Source organism: Lolium perenne, chromosome 7 (genome assembly GCF_019359855.2).
Source record: "Lolium perenne isolate Kyuss_39 chromosome 7, Kyuss_2.0, whole genome shotgun sequence".
Classification (NCBI taxonomy): Eukaryota; Viridiplantae; Streptophyta; class Magnoliopsida; order Poales; family Poaceae; genus Lolium; species Lolium perenne.
In genome coordinates this window covers 272,164,298-272,185,578 of record NC_067250.2, presented here as the reverse complement: position 1 = coordinate 272,185,578, position 21,281 = coordinate 272,164,298, and the positions used below count along the sequence as shown (strand labels likewise).

Here is a 21,281-nt window from a genome sequence, read left to right as displayed (position 1 = left end):
AATTTAGGGCTGCGTATGCTATGAATGTTCCTACCTTGTTGGGAAAAGACCAATGGATGAAAGTCGATCCAGGCTTTAAACTGTACTCTCCAGTATTGACTAGACCGGCAGGTAGGCCGAGGAAGAATAGGATCAGAGCTAGTGCAGAGGGTGGTGCACCAATTCGAAAACGTAAGTGCAAACATTGTGGAATCCCTGGACACATTGCTAGGCTTTGTAAAAATGCAGTTGAACCAGCTTTTGGAATGGAAGATCAGGCGTGAGCAGCAAATGCAGAGGAGAATGAAACATCAATTCAACTTGAGATTGAAGCAGCAGTTCAACATGAGGAGATTGAAGCAGCAAATTCAGAGGAGATTGAAGCAGCAATTGAACATGAGGAGATTGAACCGATGGACCGAGAGCAGAGGGAACAGATGGATGTAGAGCTGCTTGAACCGATGGATCGAGAGCAGAGGGAACAGATGGATGTAGAATGGCTTCAACCGATGAGTCTAGAGGAGAGGGAACATTATAGTCGAGAATGCCTCGAAAGTTGTAAGGCCATGATAGATGCTAACTTCGAAGAGTACATGGCAGAAGAAAAAGAACAAGCTTTGCAGAAGAAGAAGAACAAGAAATAGGGCAAAAGGAAGGTAGACACCGGTAATATCTCTGGTAGGGTTATCCGGAGTAAGGTGGTGGCCCCGGCGAGTCACACCAGGAGCAAGAGAAAGATTTTATTCTGAACAACTAATTGGAATTTGTATGAACAATTTGTATTGGGGTTCCCTTTGTATTGGCGATCCCTTTGTGTTTAACAATTTGTATTGGGGTTCCCTTTGTATTGAGGATGCCTTTGTGTTGAACCATTTGAATTTCTATGAACAATTTGAATTTGTATGAACAATTTGTATTGGGGTTCCCTTTGTATTGGGGATCCCTTTGTGTTGAACAATTTGTATTGGGGTTCCCCTTGTGTTGGGGATGCCTTTGTGTTGAACAATTTGAATTTGTATGAACAATATGAATTTGTATGAACAATTTGTATTGGGGATGCCTTTGTGTTCAACAATTTGAATTTGTATGAACAATTTGTATGCCACATTTAAGCCACATTTATCATTTTCTCTAGGGTTTAGGGTTTTAGGGTTTTAGGGTTCAATTCAAAATAATTCAAAACATGGTGGAACCTTCCCATGGAGCCTTGTTATGTTACCTACAACCTAGAGAAATAATAATGGAAAAGGAAATATAGAGATATGAAGTTTTTATGCCAAAAGCTTCAAAACCACTTCCTAGTCCATGAGCTACTAGATATGAAGATGCAGGGCTTTCTGCTCAATACACCTCCCAAATACCCACTATGCTTACAAACTTTGTCCAAATGAGTCCAAATTCATCACACTTGTGTATCTTTGAATTGCAAACAATATCTAGTCGGCCAAAATGTAATATATTGTTCAAATAACACAATTTTACAATTTTTATGCCAAAAGCTTCAATTTCCCTTAGTCCGTTTATTATTTGGGTGCCCCTGTTTTACTTAGTGTTACTCCGTTTTCCCCCCTCCGGGCCCACTTGTTTTACTCAGTCCTACTCAGTTTTGCCCTTCCGATAAACATTTCCTCACTTTTCCCCCTCTTAGTTCTACTCAGTTTTCCTAACTTGTACTCACTGGCTGATCTCTGATTGGTCGAGATGTATGTCACACGGATCTTGGTTGGTTGAAAGCTCAACGAACGCTTGCACCGTTCGATCATTTATGATCGGACGGCCTGTATATCTCTCTCTACCACGATGGACGCATACAGAGACAAGAGCAGAGCACATACCTACCAACCCTGGCAGTCGCATATTCCAGTCGCATCTTCCTCTCTCGTATTTCCTCTCTTACTCCGGCGGTCGCGGCGGCGCGGATCTAACCGTGCGTGCGGCGGCGTGCGGCGGCGCGGATCTAACCGTGCGTGCGGCGGCGTGCGGCGGCGCGGATCTAACCATGCGTGCGGCGGCGTGCGGCGGCGCGGATCTAACCGTGCGTGCGGCGGCGCGGATCTAACCGTGCGTGCGCCGTGGATCTAAGAGTGCCGGTGAGGATCTAACCGTCAGAAATAGTTGAAATGTCTCTCTCTGTCTCACTTTCGTTTCTCTTCTCAGATCTGTTGAATGATGAAGAACACCAAGATGGCGGCCGTGCCGATAGTGGTCATCGATGCCACGAACATTGAAGCCATCGCCTACAACATCGCTTCGACGGCGCAGACCCAACCTTCAATGTCGGAGCCTGTTGATGTCTCACTTCCGGTGCCGAGAGTGCGAATCGATGCCAAGACGATTGAATCCATCGTCTACAACTGACGAGGGATCACCTCGGCAATGCCTACGTATTGTAGACTAGGGTTTTCGGGAGAGTGCGACGATGGAGACTCCGGGGACGAGATTAGGCACACGACGTACCCAGCTTCGGGTCCCCTCGGTGGAGGATCCCTACGTGCTGCTAGCAATCCAGTATATGATCATAATATGTTTACAGGGGTGTCGCCATAATCGATCTATGTTATCTATATTCTATCTGTCTGTTCTATGTCTTCCCCCCTTTATTTCGGGTGTCCTGGCTGGCTTTATATATGCAACCAGCCTAGGGTTTTACAAGAGTCCTAGTCGACTACTTCTTCGGGTTGTCTCCATATTGGGCCGAGCCGAACCAGGTATAGTAATAATGGGTACCCGAAGGGTATGCCCATGTCGAGCCCCGAGTTTATAGGGAAGTCGAAGACTTGCGTATAAACTCCAAGCATAACCATCTCCGAAGTCGAAGAAAAACAAGGCGAGGTCCATGCCGAAGATCATGCGTAGATGATGTCGATGATTCTTGAAATTATTTTTCCTGTCGGGTGCGCGCCGCTTTCGATAGGAGTAGCCCCCGAGTCTATGGACAAGTGCTTGCGCTTGAGCATAGACTCAAGTTGTACTACTCGATGAAGAACTTTTACTATATTTCTGGAGAATTCGATGAAATCTATGTGCTCCCGATGGGAGTAGGCTCCACTCGAGTCGTAGAATCGAGTTGAGTCTACAAACATTGACTGTTGTAGATGTTGTCGAAGTTATTTTTCTATCGGGTGCGCGACCAGCGCTCCCGATGGGAGTAGCCCCCGAGGCTACAGCCAAGTGCTTGCGCTTGGTTGTAGGCTCAACATTTTATGCCGCTATATTGTCATTCTTTCTCGAACTTCTTCATATTGATTGGGTGCGCGAACAGCGCTCCCGATGTGAATAGCCCCCGAGGCTATGAACAAATGCTTGTGTTTGATCATAGGCTCCCGCAATTCTTGTCATAGTCGATCTCTTTTTCCAAAGTAGCCCCCGAGCATTTGGGCAAAAACTTGCGTTTGATCAAAGGCTCCCGCAATTCTATATTGTCATACTTGAATTTTTCTTTTTCTCAAAGTAGCCCCCGAGCATTTGGGAAAAAACTTGTATCTCGTCGGGAGGGTAAACAACTCTCTTGATAAGAGTAGCCCCCGAGCCTATGGGCAGGTGCTTGCACTTGGACATAGGCTCAAGTTGTACTACTCGATAAAGAACTTGGCGCAGGCCATATTTGTCGGGTCCAAGCCATTGCTATTTTTATTTGTTATCCATATCTATATTGTACAGGGATATTGGTAGTTGGGGCTGGTTCATCTGACGGGACATGATCCCGGGATACTGGTGTAAACATCAGGTACCAGTTAACTGCTCTAGTGGCAATCCGCAAAAAACCTACTTCAAGATCACGTCCCTGGACATGATCCCGGGATACTGGTGTAAACATCGACAGGTGCCGCTGAAGGTCTTACCATTTTGTCGAGTCCCAGTCATATTTTATCGGGTACCTAACGCGTCCGTTAGGATTTTTCTTCGTATCTGTTGATACGGATAAAAGTAGCAGAGCGCAGTCTTTGGCGATGCCACGCCACACAGAACGGATCTGGGGTCTTACCTTCGCAGAGTTTTGCGGCATTCAGAGATTGTTCGCGACTTTGGCGCTCTGAGAATATATTGTCGAGTGCTTTTTCCAATGTTGGAATAGCACATTATATTGAGTCACGGATGACTTATATTGACTTCCCGATGGGAGTATATATTGTCGAGTGCCTTGTTTGGCTGATGCAATGACCCATTTTGCGGGTTTTTCTATATTTTTCTCGGGCGTGATGAGACAGTCGAATATATTGGGTTCTTCTATATTGTCGTCAAGCACATCGCCGATGCTCTTGCTCAAAACAAATGACGAGTCAGTGGACCCGAAGATTCGTCCATCCTCTTTTTTTTTTTTTTTTTTTTGGTTCCTCCTTGATGGTAATTTCGTCGAGTTTCTTCTTCAGGAAAATATTTCGTCAGGTCCTCCCTAATTCTTCGGGTCCTCCCTGAGGATAATTCTTCGGGTCCTTCCTGAGGACAATTCTTCGGGTCCTTCCTGAGGACAATTCTTCGACACCTCCTTGAATAAAATTTTGTCGGGTACTCTTTTGAATTCGTCGGGTTCCTCCCTGAAGATGATTCTTCGGGTTCTCTCTTATATACTTTGAATTTTGCTTTCTCCTGCACAAATAAACAAACTTTTTCTATCTTTTCCTTGACTCTCTTTTTCGCATGCGGTGTCAGATGCTCAGATTCGATGATATGCAAAGTAAATATACGCCGCGCAGCCCCCGAGCATCGGGTGCGGCAAAAGTAAACGATAATCAACTTTGTGCAAAATAAAAGAACACTTAGCTTTTTGGACACGACGAAGTCGATGCATGATGAAGTCTTTGAGTGTAGATAAGAAATCTAGCCAAAGTAAAAACAACCAAATAGCAAAAGTGGATGCCGCGATTTTTTTTGATGAAGAAATAGCCGAGCCCCCGAGCGTTGCTGAGGTGATGTTATGATTGTTACTTAGACGATGTGTCGCAGTTGCGACCCAAGGCGAAGTCATGGTCGAGCCCCCGAGTGTTAGTCATGATGTCGAAAGAAATTGACGGAGTTGCGACGTCATATAAGGTGACGCCATTTAAGATGAAGCCATAGACAATAATATATGAAGATGAACCCCAGATGAAGTATTTGAGATGAGTCCATATTGAAGATTACGCCATATAGAGCATATATTGAAGATGAATCCGTTGATATCATAAAGGATGAATCCATTGTCTCGAAGAATCCAGTGATAACCATAGAAGATAAATCCGCTGATATCATAGAGGATGAATCCAATGATCCGAAGAAAATAAATCCAGTAATAACCGTAAAAGATTAATCCATCAACCCGGAAACACATCGGGTAAGAGTAAACCAGTAATATCCATATAGATGAATCCGAATAAATTCACTGACCCGAATAAATCCAGTAATAATTATCGACTATAAATCCACTGACCCGGAAATCCGCCCGGTACTATTATATTAGAGGAAACCAATGATAACCCGAAGAAAATCAATCTAGTAAGCCGAAAATAAATCCACTGAGCCGAAGAAGGTAATTTCACTAAGCCGAAAATAAATCCACTGAACCGAAGAAGATATATCCAGAGCCGAAGAAAGAAAATTCACCAAGCAACCGAGTATATTTGCGGTAACGAAGTAATGGCGTAGCCCCAGATATTTTGGGTGTAGCGAAAGTAAATAAGAATCGTCTTTTAGAAAAGGAACACTTAGCTTTTTATCGACTATAGTGGAGCCGATGATGGAAACCAGTCTTGTGTCGGACGCAGTTGATGTAGCCGATGTAGTCGATGAAGAGGGCACAGTCGATATGGCGGATCCTCGACGGGCGAGCCCCCGAGTATATCAAGTGCTCAATCTCGAGTTCGTGAGCACCCGAGTGCAACGAGTGCGCAATGGCGAACAGGGTCGGCACAACAAGGTCACCGGAACTTATTCTGATCTGCAGTTATATGAAAATACAAAAATCTACGTGCAAATAACAGCACAAGCCAGAAAAAATATAGCTAAATTTTGCGGATAGTAATTAACTGAAAGTATAGAACCTAATGATCTTTTTGGTTGAATGGTAAGTTTGCGACGGCGATAGGAAAATATGTAATGGCGAATACGTGCTGGCTGGTCAAACGAAGAAATCACCGAGTGTGTATGCTTTTGCCATCCAAACAGTCCGGAATCGGTAAAGCTGATTACCTCTCGATGAACCTAGAAAATATATGCGTGCAAAAGTACTGTATGCCCATAACAAGATATACTGCAAGAAAATAGTACCGTACTGATTGAGAGAGAATTAAAATAATACGACCTGTACGTAGGAGATAAGCAAGATTTGATCCCTGTGATCTCTTTTTATAGGAACTTGATCCTCGGGAGGTAACAGGAAACGAGCCATGCGATCCTGTTGGTCTGATCTCCCCAGCGACTGCGTACGCTTCTTCGCTACTTCAGGTGAGGCGATGCTTTTGAATGCGATTTCTTGATCGCATCAAGTCAGGCCGCTCAGCACTTTCCATGGACATTGATGCGTGAAGGCTGTCGTAGATCTTAAACGACGAGTCCGGTTGACTTCGATCGATTTTTGACGCCAAATTTTGGAACGCGCCGCTGTTGATCAGTATCGTCGGGAACGGTGGTCGGTCTCTAGATTCTTCCTCACATATGCGATCTTGATGTATGATGATGGATCCCGCCCGGATGACAAAATCCAGTCGCCGCGATCCCCACGGTCGGCACCAATTGACGAGGGATCACCTCGGCAATGCCTACGTATTGTAGACTAGGGTTTTCGGGAGAGTGCGACGATGGAGATTCCGGGGACGAGATTAGGCACACGACGTACCCAGCTTCGGGTCCCCTCGGTGGAGGATCCCTACGTGCTGCTAGCAATCCAGTATATGATCATAATATGTTTACAGGGGTGTCGCCATAATCGATCTATGTTATCTATATTCTATCTGTCTGTTCTATGTCTTCCCCCCTTTATTTCGGGTGTCCTGGCTGGCTTTATATATGCAACCAGCCTAGGGTTTTACAAGAGTTCTAGTCGACTACTTCTTCGGGTTGTCTCCATATTGGGCCGAGCCGAACCAGGTATAGTAATAATGGGTACCCGAAGGGTATGCCCATGTCAACAACCGCGCTGCAAAGCCGTCGATCCAGCCCTCCGCAGATCCGTCGCTGGTGAAGTACACCAAGACAACGGCGGTTCCGACACTGGTCATCGATGCCACGAACATTGAAGCCATCGCCGATAACATCGCTTCAACGGCGGATGGCGCAGATGACCACCCCTCAGCCGCCCGTCGTCCCGGCCTTTCTTGCCCATCGCTGCGCGGCCGTGTTCGACGCCGCAAATTGGGATAAATTATGATAAATTTGTAATTTTCAATTTCCAATTGGGATAAAATTGTTCGAACTACTACCTCCGTCTCAAAAAAAAGCTTCTCCACGTTCTTGATGTGTCCATGTACATCCGTATGTATGATTTGAATTCTATCCCAACTTGATTGGGAAGATATTGATATGTATTTGATCCGGAGGCTGGTACATGCTTTCACTTTTGGGATCCCTTCACTTTTATAAAATGTTCATGCATGCTAAAATTATCGTGCGCATTACTTAGCACAAGTAGGAAATTGTACGCCGAAATACAGTGCTTAGAGCCACAACAAACTACAGTGGTTAGAGCCATCTACTGAATAACAATTCTATACTAAATCATCTACCAGAACCACATAACTGCTAGGACAGGGATGACACCTAATAAAATTGCACAGATGAATCTACTTTTCTCCTCTCCCATCACTTTAAGTTCATGTTCTAGATTTTCTACCACTTGATCAAGTACGGCAAGATCTGTCTCAACTCTCAACTTCTCTTTGCGAATAAGCTCTGAATTCTTCTTTTCTTCCTCCACAATACGGTTCAGCTCGAATATCATCAGTTTTTTACGGGCCAATTCATCACCTAAATTGGCCACCTTCTCCTCCAAATCCATCCTCTGGCTACACCACTGGGTTGATTCATCTTGGTATGCAATGTACCATGGATCATCGGCTTGCCTGGATAACTGTAACAATAATGGAAAAAAGAACAACTGAAATCACTCCAACAGGCCATGGCGGAACTTTAAATTCAACGGTAGTACAGAGAGCTGAAGCTAGATACCTGCACTTCCGACGAGGTAGGAGAAGTAGAACGTGGCCACGACATGATCGAATCCCCACCCTCGCCGGTGTACCCGCTACGACCAGACATTGAGGACTATTTCGTACCTGCAAACTCCAATAAATTACGGGAACCGAATCGATTAGGGGCGGGGAGGCGAAGCGGAGGTCTTACCAAGCTATACCAATTGGTGCGCGGAACAAATCCCGGTCGTCGTGGGCGGCGGATGCTTGGGCGGCGGACTTTCCTGCGGTGGGTACAATGCGTGCGGACGAAACAAGTGCTGGACCCGTGGTTGACGTGCAGCGCCGCAGTCCGTCCGACGCCGCCGGGGGACAGAGCCGGCGGCGCGATGAGGCGCCGGCGATGGCTGCTCCGTCCGACGGTGGGGAACGAGCTGCCAGCGGTTGTCCGTTCTAGCTTAAGAATAATTAATTAGCGAACTTGTTGCTTCTCTCTATGATATCTCTAAAGACATATATCAGAGCGGCAATATGTGAGTTTTCCTGAAAAATAGACGGCCCCACTGGTCATTGGCTGCGCAGGCCCCACAGAGCGGCAATATATGATTTTTTCTCTCTAAATAAATAGACGACCCCACTGGTCATTGGCTGCGGCAGCCCACGAGCGGCAATATGTGTCTTTTCTGAAAAATAGAGGACCCCACTTTGGTCATTGGCTGCGGAGGCCCCACAGAGCGGCAATATATGATTTTCTCTAAATAAATAGACGACCCCATTGGTCATTGGCTGCGGCAGCCCCACAGAGCGGCAATATATGTCTTTTCCTGAAAAATATACGACCCCACTGGTCATTGGCTGCGGAGGCCCCACAGAGCGGCAATATATGAGTTTCTCTAAATAAATAGACGACCCCACTGGTCATTGGCTGCGGCAGCCCCACAAAGCGGCAATATATGTCTTTTCCTGAAAAATATACGACCCCACTGGTCATTGGCTGCGGCAGCCCTATAGAGCGGTCCCATTTGTTATTGGCAACGCCGCGTATAAAATCATGAAATAAAACGGCTCACATGTCAGCGATAGATGGATGGCTGCTCCGACGTGTCTCCTGACCCTACCCGTCAGCACGAGATGGTCAGGGAGGAGCTGCCCCTGTGCGGCCCCACCCGGTCAGACTAACGGTCAAGGCCTCTGACTTGACGGCTACCGGCCGTTCCATCACTTGTGCGTGTTTCAAACTAGAGGAGGGGAAAACTGAGGAAAAACTAAGGGACTGGAGAAAACTGAGTAGAACTAACGAACCAGGGGCACGAAAATAGAAATCCCTTCTTTTTAACAGATCGAACATATTCATATAAAATACAACCAATCTCTTCACACCTAGACATACCCATGATGAGACAAATAGCAAATTGCAAAAATATTAAAAGTTTTCTTACCAAATCACTTACCAATAGTGATACGCTCCGCGGCAATGATGCCAGAAAAGTGTCTTGATGGCTCCCAAGTGTAGGAGAACAATTGTAGTACTTTTAAATTAGAAAGGTTGTTGAACCCACGAGGAACTGACGGTATTGGTTAGCAGATTTAACAAGTAAACAATAATAATAAAGCAGTAGTTTTGGTGTTTTGTGTGTATAGTTTGAAATAAAGTAAAATGCAAAAAGTAAATTGCAGTATATATGTAAATGCTCTCAATGAGAGAAAGCCCAATCCTCTATGCAGGAAGGGGACAAGCTCAAGTGTGTGTGTGTGCGCGCGCGTGTGCGCCTGTGTGCGTGTGCGTGTGCGCGTGCATGCGTGTGTGTGTGTGCGTGCGTGTGCGTGTGTGTGAGTGTGTCTGTGTGTGTGTGCGTGCGCGTGTGTGTGTGTCGTGCGTGTGTGTCGCGCGTGTGTGGGTGTGTGTGCGTGCGTGTGTGTGTGCGTGTGTGTGCGGGTGCATGTGTGTGTGCGTGCGTGTGTGTGTGCGCGTGTGCGTGGGTGCGTGCGTTGGTGTGTGGGTGCGTGCGTGTGCATGGGTGCGTGTGTGTGTGGGTGCGTGCGTGTGTGTGGGTGGGTGCGTGTGTGCGTGTGGGTGCGTGTGTGTGTGCGGGTGTGTGTGTGTGCGTGCGTGTGTGCATGCATGCGTGCGTGCGTGTGTGTGCGTGCGTGTGTGTGTGTGCGCGTGCGTGTGTGCTTATATGAGAAAAATGTTCCCAAGAGCGGCATGGATTTACTAGCATCAGAGTTCTACACAACACGGTAAATATTTTGTCAAGTTTCATTCAATTAGGGGTGGAGCCTAAATTAAGTGCAACCATAAATATGAGCAAGTGCACCCCTTATGATGGGTCTTAGAGACATTTTCATGAGAAAGTATAGGAATCATTAAGATATAAATATCCCACCATAGCAATAAGATCATTGGACCCCGACATAAACCCCTCTAATGCAACTCATAGTATTGGAAAATAGTTTTTGTCAGTCTGTCCCTTCCAACACACATTCAATACATTAAAGTGCAGCCTTATGAGCTCATATAGGTGAAGTAATATGAAATCGACGTTCACATAAAACCATCATAGAACAACATAAAAGATAGAAAACTTGACCAATTACTCATTGCACATCATATAGAATCATAGCCAGATCATCCTATGCCCTCAGGAACGTGGGGAACTACTCACAAGTGTCAAACACGATATGGACCAGAGGCTTAATGATTACAACACAATCTGAATTTATAATCTCTCCACCAAATAAGATAAAATACCGATCACAAACATGCAACTAGCCTTAAAACGATATCCGGGGTTCAATTCAACACAAACTATGAGGAGGAGGATGTCGATTTCGTAGATGGAGATGGTGGTGATGATGGTTTTGATGGAGATGTTAATGGAGATGTCTTCCCCCAAGCCAAGGAGGAGTGGTGATGACGATGGCATCAATTTGCCCATCACCGGAGGCACCGGTGCGGCAGGATCAGTACTCTCCCGGAGTAGGAGATGACTCTCGCCTCCTTCGCCACCTCAATAAATCTTGGGAAAATATGGCTTAGGCTTTTAAGCGAAATGGAGGCTCTGGTACAAAAGGGGGCCGAAGACGATGCCCGAGGCACAAACGGACCTGGGTGGCGCGTCCAGACATGTAGGGCGCGCCACCTGGTGTCGTTTGCCCCTCGTGGCCTCCCTCGCGTGCTTCTTTCGCTCACGGTCCTTCTCCGGATGAAAAACTGATCAAGTATTTTTGCCTCGATTTTTAATTATCCAGAAAGCCCCTAAAACAATTAAAATGAAATTAAATACCAATGATGGGGACTTTGTAGGAAAGTCCCAGAAATCAACTAAAATGCATAAATAATGGTGTATGACTGCATATATCAATGAAAACTAAACATATATGTAGCAATAATGATGATATAAAATGCACGTATCACTGGCACACCCTAGAAGGATCACCCTCACAACGTCCTTTCTTATGGCAACAACTGTTTACCACGCCACCCCCATCCTCTTGACCAAATGAGCATGTCGCAAGATCATAAAGCTCGCAAGAAATTTCTTCTACTTCGGCGACGAGGGAGAGCATGCATCTGGAGGGCACACACAAGTAAACTGGAATAATCTTTGTAGTCCCAAGGACCTAGGAGGTCTGGGTTTGCCCGACCTCGAGCGGGCTAGCCCTGCACTTAGGTTTCTCTAGCCATGCCTCCGATGGATGGACCCAGGGTGTACCTAGGACGGCTCCAAGCTGACCTGTGATGTTGGTGATATGGCCCTCTTCAGGGCCTCCACAAAGATCACCATCAGCAAAAGGTGAAACCAATTCCTTTTTGAACGATAGCTGGTGCGAGCAGAGAGCCTAAACTTTTGGGCGTGATATTTGTTCGACATTGCAACTAGAAAGTCCCATAAAATCGCCAAGAAAATTAAGGACGAATCATGTATTCGCTCGATTGCAAGACTAACAACGCCTTTGTTTCTCTCGCAATACATCGAGCTCTGGGAGCTCATTGAGGCCACGCACCTCATGCCTTTGACAACGGATGGTTTGTATACACCCCAAGTTTGTCGCCGAAAAATCTGGAATGCACACACTGGGCCAAAGTGCAAGTTGTTCTCATGGTTGGTCCTGCACGAAAATCTTTTGACGACATATTCTCATACTACTAGGAAAACATCTAGCCTAGTATTGCTAGCAGTGGAGTGCTAGTTAGCATTAGAGCACCACTAGCACGTGCACCACTGCTAGCCCAATGCCAGTGGCATACTATGATTAGAAGCTATCATGATGGACGATGATGCATACTATGCCTACATCAAGGTTAGCGCATTGCACCTTTTCTTGCACTTTATTTACTAAGTAATTTATGATGGATGTTGTTAGCTTGCACATGAGGAAGAACTAAGTAACCTCATCATCCCAGACTTGCCCTAGGGACACGAAACTCATCAACAAGCCCATAGATAACTATGAATAGATGAAGAAGATCTACACCGGCTCATGTTCCAGCTGCTCCGCTCACTCCCGACGCGGTCCACCGTGCTTTGAGCCACCTCATAGGTCACAAGGCACGGGCGAAAAGGTATCTTGCGATGACCTGCTGACAATGTCCTGGTTCACCGCCATCATGACGAAGTATTACTTCTGAGGAGCCAGAGCATTGGATGTTGTTGTTGTGCTTATTCCGCTAATGATGATGAACACCACATCCATGATGTATATTTTGGGAGTAGCTAGGTTCGATATGCACTAATGGCACGTCTGTATATTTTGTGAGGTGGTATTTACGTAGCCCCTCGGTTGATGAACTTATGCTGCATCACGAGCTGATGTTCATGAACTCGTGGTGCAACACTATGATCCACTACCAGAACTATTATCCGTATGTAGACTTGCTGATTATGTGATCTATGGTTGTTGTCCTATCATTCCTATTGCGTCGAACACCTTGTGGGCGTATATGGTGAACTGGGTAAGCTCACCAAGAAGGGTAGGAGGTGATCGTATTCGGCAAACGAGATGTAACCAAACAACCGTTGCATTTGTTGAAACACGATTTCCGTGCAACCAAACGCCAGGGATTTTGTTTCACAACTGATGCGGAGTAGGAAATGTGTGTAACAAACAACTTGCAGAACGTGGATTAGAGATCGCATTTCTTTGGACAGCATCCACGGATACATGTTCCACAGATGCGAGCAAACCCTGCTAGCATCCAATCAAGCTTTTTACATTCAATCTTCAGTGCACGAAGACGACTCGGCTACATTAAGGTAGCTATCGGCCATCCCAGCTGAGCCAGACTAGCTTTATTATGTGTGTGTTTTTTTGTGATTGTTTTTTTTGCATGTTCTCACCTTAATCTAAACATACTCTAGGTTGTTCCTCCTTTTCCCTACTTTATGAAAAGGTTCATGCCGGTTGTTCGAAGAAAAACATGAGATAAACCATGGTGTGAGAAATTGGACTTTGAAGATCTTATGGCCTTTTTAAATAAAACGGATGGCCGTCCTCTCGATCCGGATGGTGAAAATGCAGTTTTGCAAATTGTTGATGCATGCAAAGAGCGCATCCAGTTTCCATGCGACCGATCGACTGGTAGTCTGGTATTCTATAGGTCTTGTCATGGTTGTGTTGACAGGAGCAACAGAATAACCGGCAGGGGAGAGATCCATGGCGGGGTGTCCCGATTCTCCTGCTAGTCCTGACCCCACACGTCATCCCCACGTCCGAGAGCTGGGGATCACCCCGCGTTCCCAACACTCGTGCGCATGGACGACACGACACAGCATCGATCCATCACCAAAACACAAGCCTAAACCCACGCCCCAAACTAATCAAAGATAGATACTGTCATTGTTAAGGAACGCGGCATCATCTGCATGTGAGATCGCTCCATCGAATCGCTCCATCGACCGATCCGTGGCATGGCGCCGGGGGTGGGACGGAGCTCGCGCGCCGCCGGGAAGCGCGGCGGCGGGGCGGCGTCGTCGTCCGCGGCCGCGTCCGCGTGCGTCTACTACGCCACCACGGGGGTGCTGGTCGCGCTCTGCGTCGCCGGGGCGTGCTTCCTCACGTCCACCTCGTCCGCGTCCATCGCGGGGGCCGATGGCGGCGCGGATACGGCAGCCGGCGGCGGCGTCACGGCGTACCGCCACACCACGCGCTCCTCGTTCGCGTACGAGGTCACCAGGGAGAAGGCCGCGCCGTCTCCGCCGCGCGAGGTCGAAGAGGGCGGTGGCGCCGCCGAGCAGGAGCGCCGCAACGCCGTCGCCGTCGAGGACCCGCACGCCGCGCCGGATCTGGACGAGCGTCTCTCCGGCGTTGAGGACCTCACCAAGAGCGATGCGGCGGCGGTACTGGACGAGGAGCGTGGCCGCGTCGCCTCCAGCGAGGCGGCCGCCGAGGAAGAGAACGCGGCGGCGGCGAGCGCGGGCTTAGGCACGGAGCAAGAAACGGCGGAGAACGACCAGGACGAGCAGCAGCCGTCGCATCTGCAGATGCCGCGCGCCACGGTGGAGGAGAAGAGCCTGGACGGCGGCATCGAGGAGGAGAGCAACGCGCGCCAGCGGCAGAGCGACGAGGAGGACCGCATGAGCGCGGCGGCCGGGGACGAGCAGCCCGGCACGGGGATCCTCCGCCGCGAGGCGCAGGAGGACGAGGCGACGGAGCAGCACCTGTCGGAGGAGGAGCGTAGCAGCGACCAGTCGCAGGTGGAAGAGGACGGGCGCACGTTGGCGGAGTCCGACGCCGGCCAGGAAGATAGTGGCGGCGGCGGGGACGATGTGTCAGAGAACAAGGATGATGACGCGGATGGCACTGGCGCCGGGTCGGAAAACCAAAACGGCGGCATTGTCGACTCGCTGCCCGGCGAGGAAGAGCGCGGCGAGGACACGTCCGTTCGCGCCGGAGCGTGGGCGACGCAGGCCGATCAGTCCCATCGCGAGAAGGACCGGCGCAAGGACGACGCCAGCGGCAGCATCATGGACGTCGAGGAGGAGAGGCCGCACGAGTGGAGGACGTGCAACGTCAAGGCCGGCGCCGACTACATCCCGTGCCTGGACAACGAGAAGGCCGTCAAGAAGCTGCGTCCGGAGAACTTCCGCCGCTACGAGCACCGCGAGCGCCACTGCCCCGATGAGGGTCCGACGTGCCTCGTCGCCCTCCCCAGAGGCTACCGCCGCCCCGTCGAGTGGCCGACCAGCCGTGACAGGGTAAGCACGTAAACCTTCTCCCATGAACAAGAACGTAACTACTGGTTAGGGTTGGTTACTGACACGACGGCAATGACTTCTGCAGATTTGGCTGAGCAACGTGCCACACACGAAGCTGGTGCAGGTGAAGGGGCACCAGAACTGGGTAAAGGTGAGCGGGCAGTACCTGCTGTTCCCGGGCGGCGGCACGCAGTTCATCCACGGCGCGCTGCACTACATCGACTTCCTGCAGCAGTCCATGCGGAGCGGCGGCATCGCCTGGGGGAAGCGGACGAGGGTGGTGCTGGACGTCGGCTGCGGCGTCGCCAGCTTCGGCGGCTACCTGTTCGAGCGGGGCGTGGTGACCATGTCGTTCGCGCCCAAGGACGAGCACGAGGCGCAGGTGCAGATGGCGCTGGAGCGCGGCATCCCGGCCATCTCCGCCGTCATGGGCTCCAAGCGGCTCCCGTTCCCCAGCCTGGCGTTCGACCTCGTCCACTGCGCCCGCTGCCGCGTCCCCTGGCACGCCGACGGTGGCGCCCTCCTCCTCGAGCTCAACCGCGTCCTCCGCCCCGGCGGCCTCTTCGTCTGGTCCGCCACCCCAGTCTACCAGAAGCTCCCCGAGGACACCGAGATCTGGAAAGGTACGTACGTAGACATCACCAACTCCCACCCATCGCCATGAATCAATCCGCGTGCCTTACTCTCTGCTCTGCTCTGCTCTTGTTTGCAGCAATGTCGGCCCTCACGAAATCCATGTGCTGGGAGCTGGTGACGATCAAGAAGGACAGGCTCAACGGCGTCGGCGCCGCGTTCTACCGGAAGCCGACGTCGAACGAGTGCTACGAGAGCAGGAGGCGGCAGCAGCCTCCGATGTGCAGCGAGGACGACGACGCCAACGCGGCGTGGTACGTCCGGCTCAACGCGTGCCTGCACCGGGTGCCGATAGGCGCGGCGGAGCGGGGAGCGAGTTGGCCGGCGGACTGGCCGCGGCGGGTGCGCGTGCCGCCCAACTGGCTCAACAGCTCGCTGACCGGGGTGTACGGCAAGCCGGCGCCGGAGGACTTCGCGGCGGACTACCAGCACTGGAGGCGCGTCATGGACAGGTCGTACCTCAACGGCCTCGGCGTCGACTGGTCCAGGGTGAGGAACGTCATGGACATGAGGGCCTCCTACGGAGGGTAAGATCCGCGACCAAGAAACCTCTCGCCATTGCACAAAGCAATCGCCATTACTGCTGAAAATCCTGCACGAATTCTGACCATGAGATCACTGCCAGGTTAGCCGCGGCCCTTAGGGACCAGAAGGTCTGGGTGATGAACGTCGTCAACGTCGACGCGCCGGACACGCTGCCGATCATCTTCGACCGCGGGCTGTTCGGAATGTACCATGATTGGTGCGAGTCCTTCAGCACATACCCGAGGACGTACGATCTTCTGCACGCCGACTACCTCTTCTCAAAGATAAAAGACAGGTCAGGAACTGTTTACTACAAGTCTACAACCTGATATAGCCATGAGCCATGACCGGTTCAGTGTTTTCACCGCAAATGTGTGTTCTTCAGGTGCACCGTGTTGCCCGTCGTCGTGGAGGTCGACAGGATCGTGAGGCCAGGGGGCAGCATCATCGTGCGCGACGAGTCCAGCGCCGTAAGCGAGGTGGAGAAGCTCTTGAAATCGCTTCACTGGGATGTGAGACTGACCTTCTCCAAGAACAATGAAGGGGTGATGTACGCCGAGAAATCGGATTGGCGGCCGGAGCTGATCGCCGAACCAACATAAATCATGTCCTCATCACTTCATATCAGGATGATAAGCAATTTATATTCTGCACTAGATAGGATTTTCTCTTCTTCTTTTAACATTCTTTCATTGGTTAGTACCTGATATAGTTATGTCCTAATTACCTTACAAATAATAATGTACCCATAAGCAATGGTAGTACATGGATCTATGTAGTAGTATGTACCTAAGACTCATGCAGAGAAATGAGATGAGTGCAGCAGCAGTTGATAGTTTGTCAGTTCACAACTTTACTTACATATTTCTAAATTGGTAGGCAAAGCAAATTAAACCCAACTGTCCAAAGATAATCAAAAAAGCAAATCCAGGACGTATCTCAAACCGTATAATTATGTCTGCAAAATGTACACATGGGTTGTTACAACAAATAAGACGATCCAGCGCGGACACTCAAAACAAATCAATTAAGCATCCACTGAAATATCCTCCTTCAAAATCATTTTGTTTGCCCTAGTAGTGGTTTCTTTTCTTTAGTAACACTACTCATGATGCTTGCCACTAATCTGAGTGTTCCACCACAAAAATGCTGCTACAATCTATACTATTACAAGTTAATACCTCATGCTTTGATGCTTTGCAATTCATCTTTCACTTTTCTCGATAATTCAGTAAGCTGTAGATTGGAAAATTGAAGGGTATCATCAAGCACTACTTGCAGCTAACCCGTTCGAGGAGTTATGCTGTGAAGTGCTCTTGTTTCTGTAAAGGGGTACTCCACCACCAAGTTCCTTCAGCCTCTTTACCATATCATGCAACCACTCGAAAGTGAGCTTGTTCTGCGCATTGAATTCCTCTCTCACCTGTGGATGCACTCTAAACCAGTCCCCCAGCATCTTGTGGACATGTGATCGAATCATTCTCCATGGCACTGGGTATTGCTCGCAAAGTTTCAAATACTCAATGGCAAGATCAGCCTGGTCCAAACCACTATCTTCATCGCCATCTTCTTTCCACTCCTTTGTCCGGAAACCACCAAATAATGCTGGATTTTCCAGAAGAGGTTCAGCTGAAAGCACTCCATCTGCACCAGTATGTTCCAGACAGCTCTTTACATCATCCATGTGGCGAATGTTACCATTTGCAAGCACAGGTATTCTCAAAGCATCTTTGACAGCTTTAATGGCATCCCAGTCAGCTCGAAATTTCTTCCCATCCTTCTCATCTCTTGTCCGTCCATGCACAGCGACAAGAGAAGCGCCAGCTTCTTCAATCATCTTTGCATATGCTAGTGTGTCTTCCAGCCGCGGGAATATGCGGATCTTACATGCGACTGGAACACGAAGGTTTTCCGATAGATTTTGCACAAGGGATTTCACAAGGGGAAGGTTGTCCATAAGAAATGCCCCATAATATCCCCGTCTGGCAATGCGCTGTGGGCATCTGCAAAGTTTCCAGAAAGGCATTACTGCCATTTAGAAGAGTGTCCAGTACGAAGCAATTTTCAAAGCAATGTCCATATGTATGGAAAGAATGGACACATACTGTAATCTTAAAACTAATAGTATCCCAGACAGTACACAATGCACACTATCAACACCCTAAAAAAAATATCGGACAGGTAGAATTATGAATTTCGAAACCTTCACTAAACTTTGAAAAACAAAAGCTTCGGAAGTCTAAAGTTTAAATTATTTCATTGCATGGTTCATTGCTAACATCACACTCAAGGTACCAGTCACAGTGCTACTTCAGCAACATTGACCAGACAGGCATTATATTTCTAAAAGTACATTTCTGTTTATGTAATCAACATATATGAACCTACCACAAATGCAGCTAGATAAGTGATAAAGAACACAAATAGTTTTTCAGTATAACATGATAAAGTTTGGCACGTTACCCAAAATTTATATCGACATAGTCGCAATGTCCTTCCACTATCTTTGCAGCTTGTAACAAAATGTCAGGATCGTTGGCACAAAACTGAACAAAAAGCGGGCGGTCCTCCTGTATATAAGATTTAATCAATTGTCACACTGTGCATAAGGAATCAGTTTACTGTATTCCATACCCTAAATATTCTTCAAATTACAAACAGCAAATGCACAACACAGCTAACTACTCAAAACAACTGTTCAAATTTTTTGTAGTCCTACTATTATACTCCCATGACAAAGTAATGTAATGTACTGAATCTTCTGCATAATAACAGCAACTCTCCACTTGTTGGACTTAAGGTGGTCACATTACAGCGAACAGAACTGGTGACAATGCTGCAGTTCAAGACCACCCAGCATACGTCTACTTCAAAGTTATGGTTCCAGCTATTTGTGTTTACCTTGGCCAACTCATGACACCATTGTTGGCTTGTTGTAAACACGTAACTATACTCAAATCCCATCCTAACAATCAACATCAAAGCTACAATTCCACCTATTTGCATTTGCCATGGTGAGTTCCATACATCTAGGTCGGATGCATCATCCAAATTACATGCAGGCTGAAGTAAATTTTGAATCGGAATGCGTAAATTCGGGTATGCTAGAGCTGGATCATAGCCAGGCGGAGACCTGGAACACCCATAAGCGTGAATCTGACTCACCTTGCAGGTGGTGAACTCCATGTCCCGGTGCTTCTCGTTCTCGGAGAAGATGCGGGAGTGGAGCATGGGCGTGTATGCCGCGCCGGCGCCGTAGCGGCGGCAGAGCATGCGGAAGGGCAGCTCGGAGTTGTCCACCATGGGCGCGACCACGAGCCGCGGGGCGCCCAGCCGCCTCCAGTGCGCCCACGCGCGCTCCACCCTCTCCTCCGCGGTCGCCGGCGGAGGAGGCAGGGGCGCGGCCTCCTCCTCGGAGGCGGCGGCCGCGGCCGCGGCGGGGCTGGAGCAGATGTCCTCGTCGGGGTCGGCCGCCGTGGTCAGGTGGGCGGCGGCGGGCGGAGGCATGGTGGGGCTAGGGTTTAGGGAGCGGAGGAGGCGGCGCCGGTTCGAGAGGAGAGGCGCGAGTCGTCGTGCTGGCATCCGGCTCGGCTCTGTGCGGTGGCTGAGGCGTGTGGGTCAGAAGAAAGGGGCCTACCAGTCAATGGGACAGCCTACAGAAAGCTGCTCTGGGCTCTTTCGGCGCGAAGCATAACAACCGGCCCACTTTCAGAATACAGCCCATTTGTATTCCTTTGGAACCATGACAATTTTATCCATGGATATGGGTGCCCTAGCCGGCCTGCTACACATGGCATGGAGATCATGTTTTGCCTCAAGACTCACATCTTGGGTATTCGCACATGTTTCGCTAGGTGGATACCCGTCTAAAATGTGAGTCTACATGGGTGTATTTGGTAATTGATAGGCTGCATGTTTTACTTGGCTCGATCTATGCTAGGTGGGCATGACTGGATAAAATTAACATCACTGCACGAGGAATGACTCCTATCCACATTTGTTTGGTAGGCTGTGTATAAGAATTACAAAGGAACACTTAGGTGCCCGTGCATCTAATATTTAAAAATTCGAACAATGCTATTAAATGTTTTGAAAAAATGAAATAACTCACGCATGTAGATCAGTAGATGTCACCTTGATACTTACTCCTGTAAATTTTCAAAAAAAAAAGATCGCATGTGACCTACGTCAAAAAGAGAAACTAAACTTTTTATCATATGATCCCATGTGCAAAAACACCACTCCCTCTAATCTAATCCTTATATTAGGAACAATGCCTTTTGTCTTTTTTGTCTAGGTCACGTACTAATACATTTAGATTCAAACTTGGCATGCACATACCTGCATACATTCTGCACACACGTAATTTATGACACATTGTTTTAATATTTTCTAACATATTGTTTATATAGGGTTCATGGGAACCTATGAGCCAAAATTCACGTCCGGCTATGTATCTCCTATCTTGCCCTTCCAATGCAAAATAACTTTGTTTAGGTGGCAACTATAGGCCCGTTATGGTCACCATGTACCACATTTAGTGAGCTTAATATTGATTTGCAGCATGAGCAAAATATTTCTACATGATAGCATGACTAAAAGTTCTAAATGTGAGTTAGTTGAATCACTCCTCGCTTATTAGCATGATTCTTTTAAACTTATCGTTATTAGCCTCCTTTACTTTAAACATATCGTACCTAAGCTTTCTCTTTTCCTCCTTCATATCTTCCTTTTCATGATCCTAGTTCTTCTGTCTCACCTTCATAATATATGCTTGAGATTTCTGCACTTTCTTGAGCATATGAATCTCATCCTTCGGCTGCTTCTCTTCGTCTTCCTAAAC

General features: G+C 48.3%; 2 protein-coding genes across 2 annotated transcripts; one reads left to right on the top strand and one right to left on the bottom strand.

Moving 5' to 3' along the window:
• Nucleotides 1-13,776: 13,776 nt before the first annotated feature.
• Nucleotides 13,777-17,281, top strand: LOC127312891 (probable methyltransferase PMT25). The gene is made up of 5 exons (XM_051343433.2): nt 13,777-15,280; nt 15,366-15,903; nt 15,993-16,440; nt 16,539-16,733; nt 16,824-17,281. Exons 1-5 carry the CDS (start codon nt 13,994-13,996, stop codon nt 17,038-17,040), a joined length of 2,685 nt encoding a protein of 894 aa, XP_051199393.1. The 5' UTR covers nt 13,777-13,993; the 3' UTR covers nt 17,041-17,281.
• Nucleotides 17,282-17,373: 92 nt separating this feature from the next.
• Nucleotides 17,374-20,048, bottom strand: LOC127312892 (uncharacterized). Its single transcript, XM_051343434.2, has 3 exons — nt 19,604-20,048; nt 18,902-19,008; nt 17,374-18,441 (listed from the first exon to the last, which is right to left on the bottom strand). Exons 1-3 carry the CDS (start codon nt 20,018-20,020, stop codon nt 17,703-17,705), a joined length of 1,263 nt encoding a protein of 420 aa, XP_051199394.1. The 5' UTR covers nt 20,021-20,048; the 3' UTR covers nt 17,374-17,702.
• Between the last annotated feature and the right edge of the window lie 1,233 nt (nt 20,049-21,281).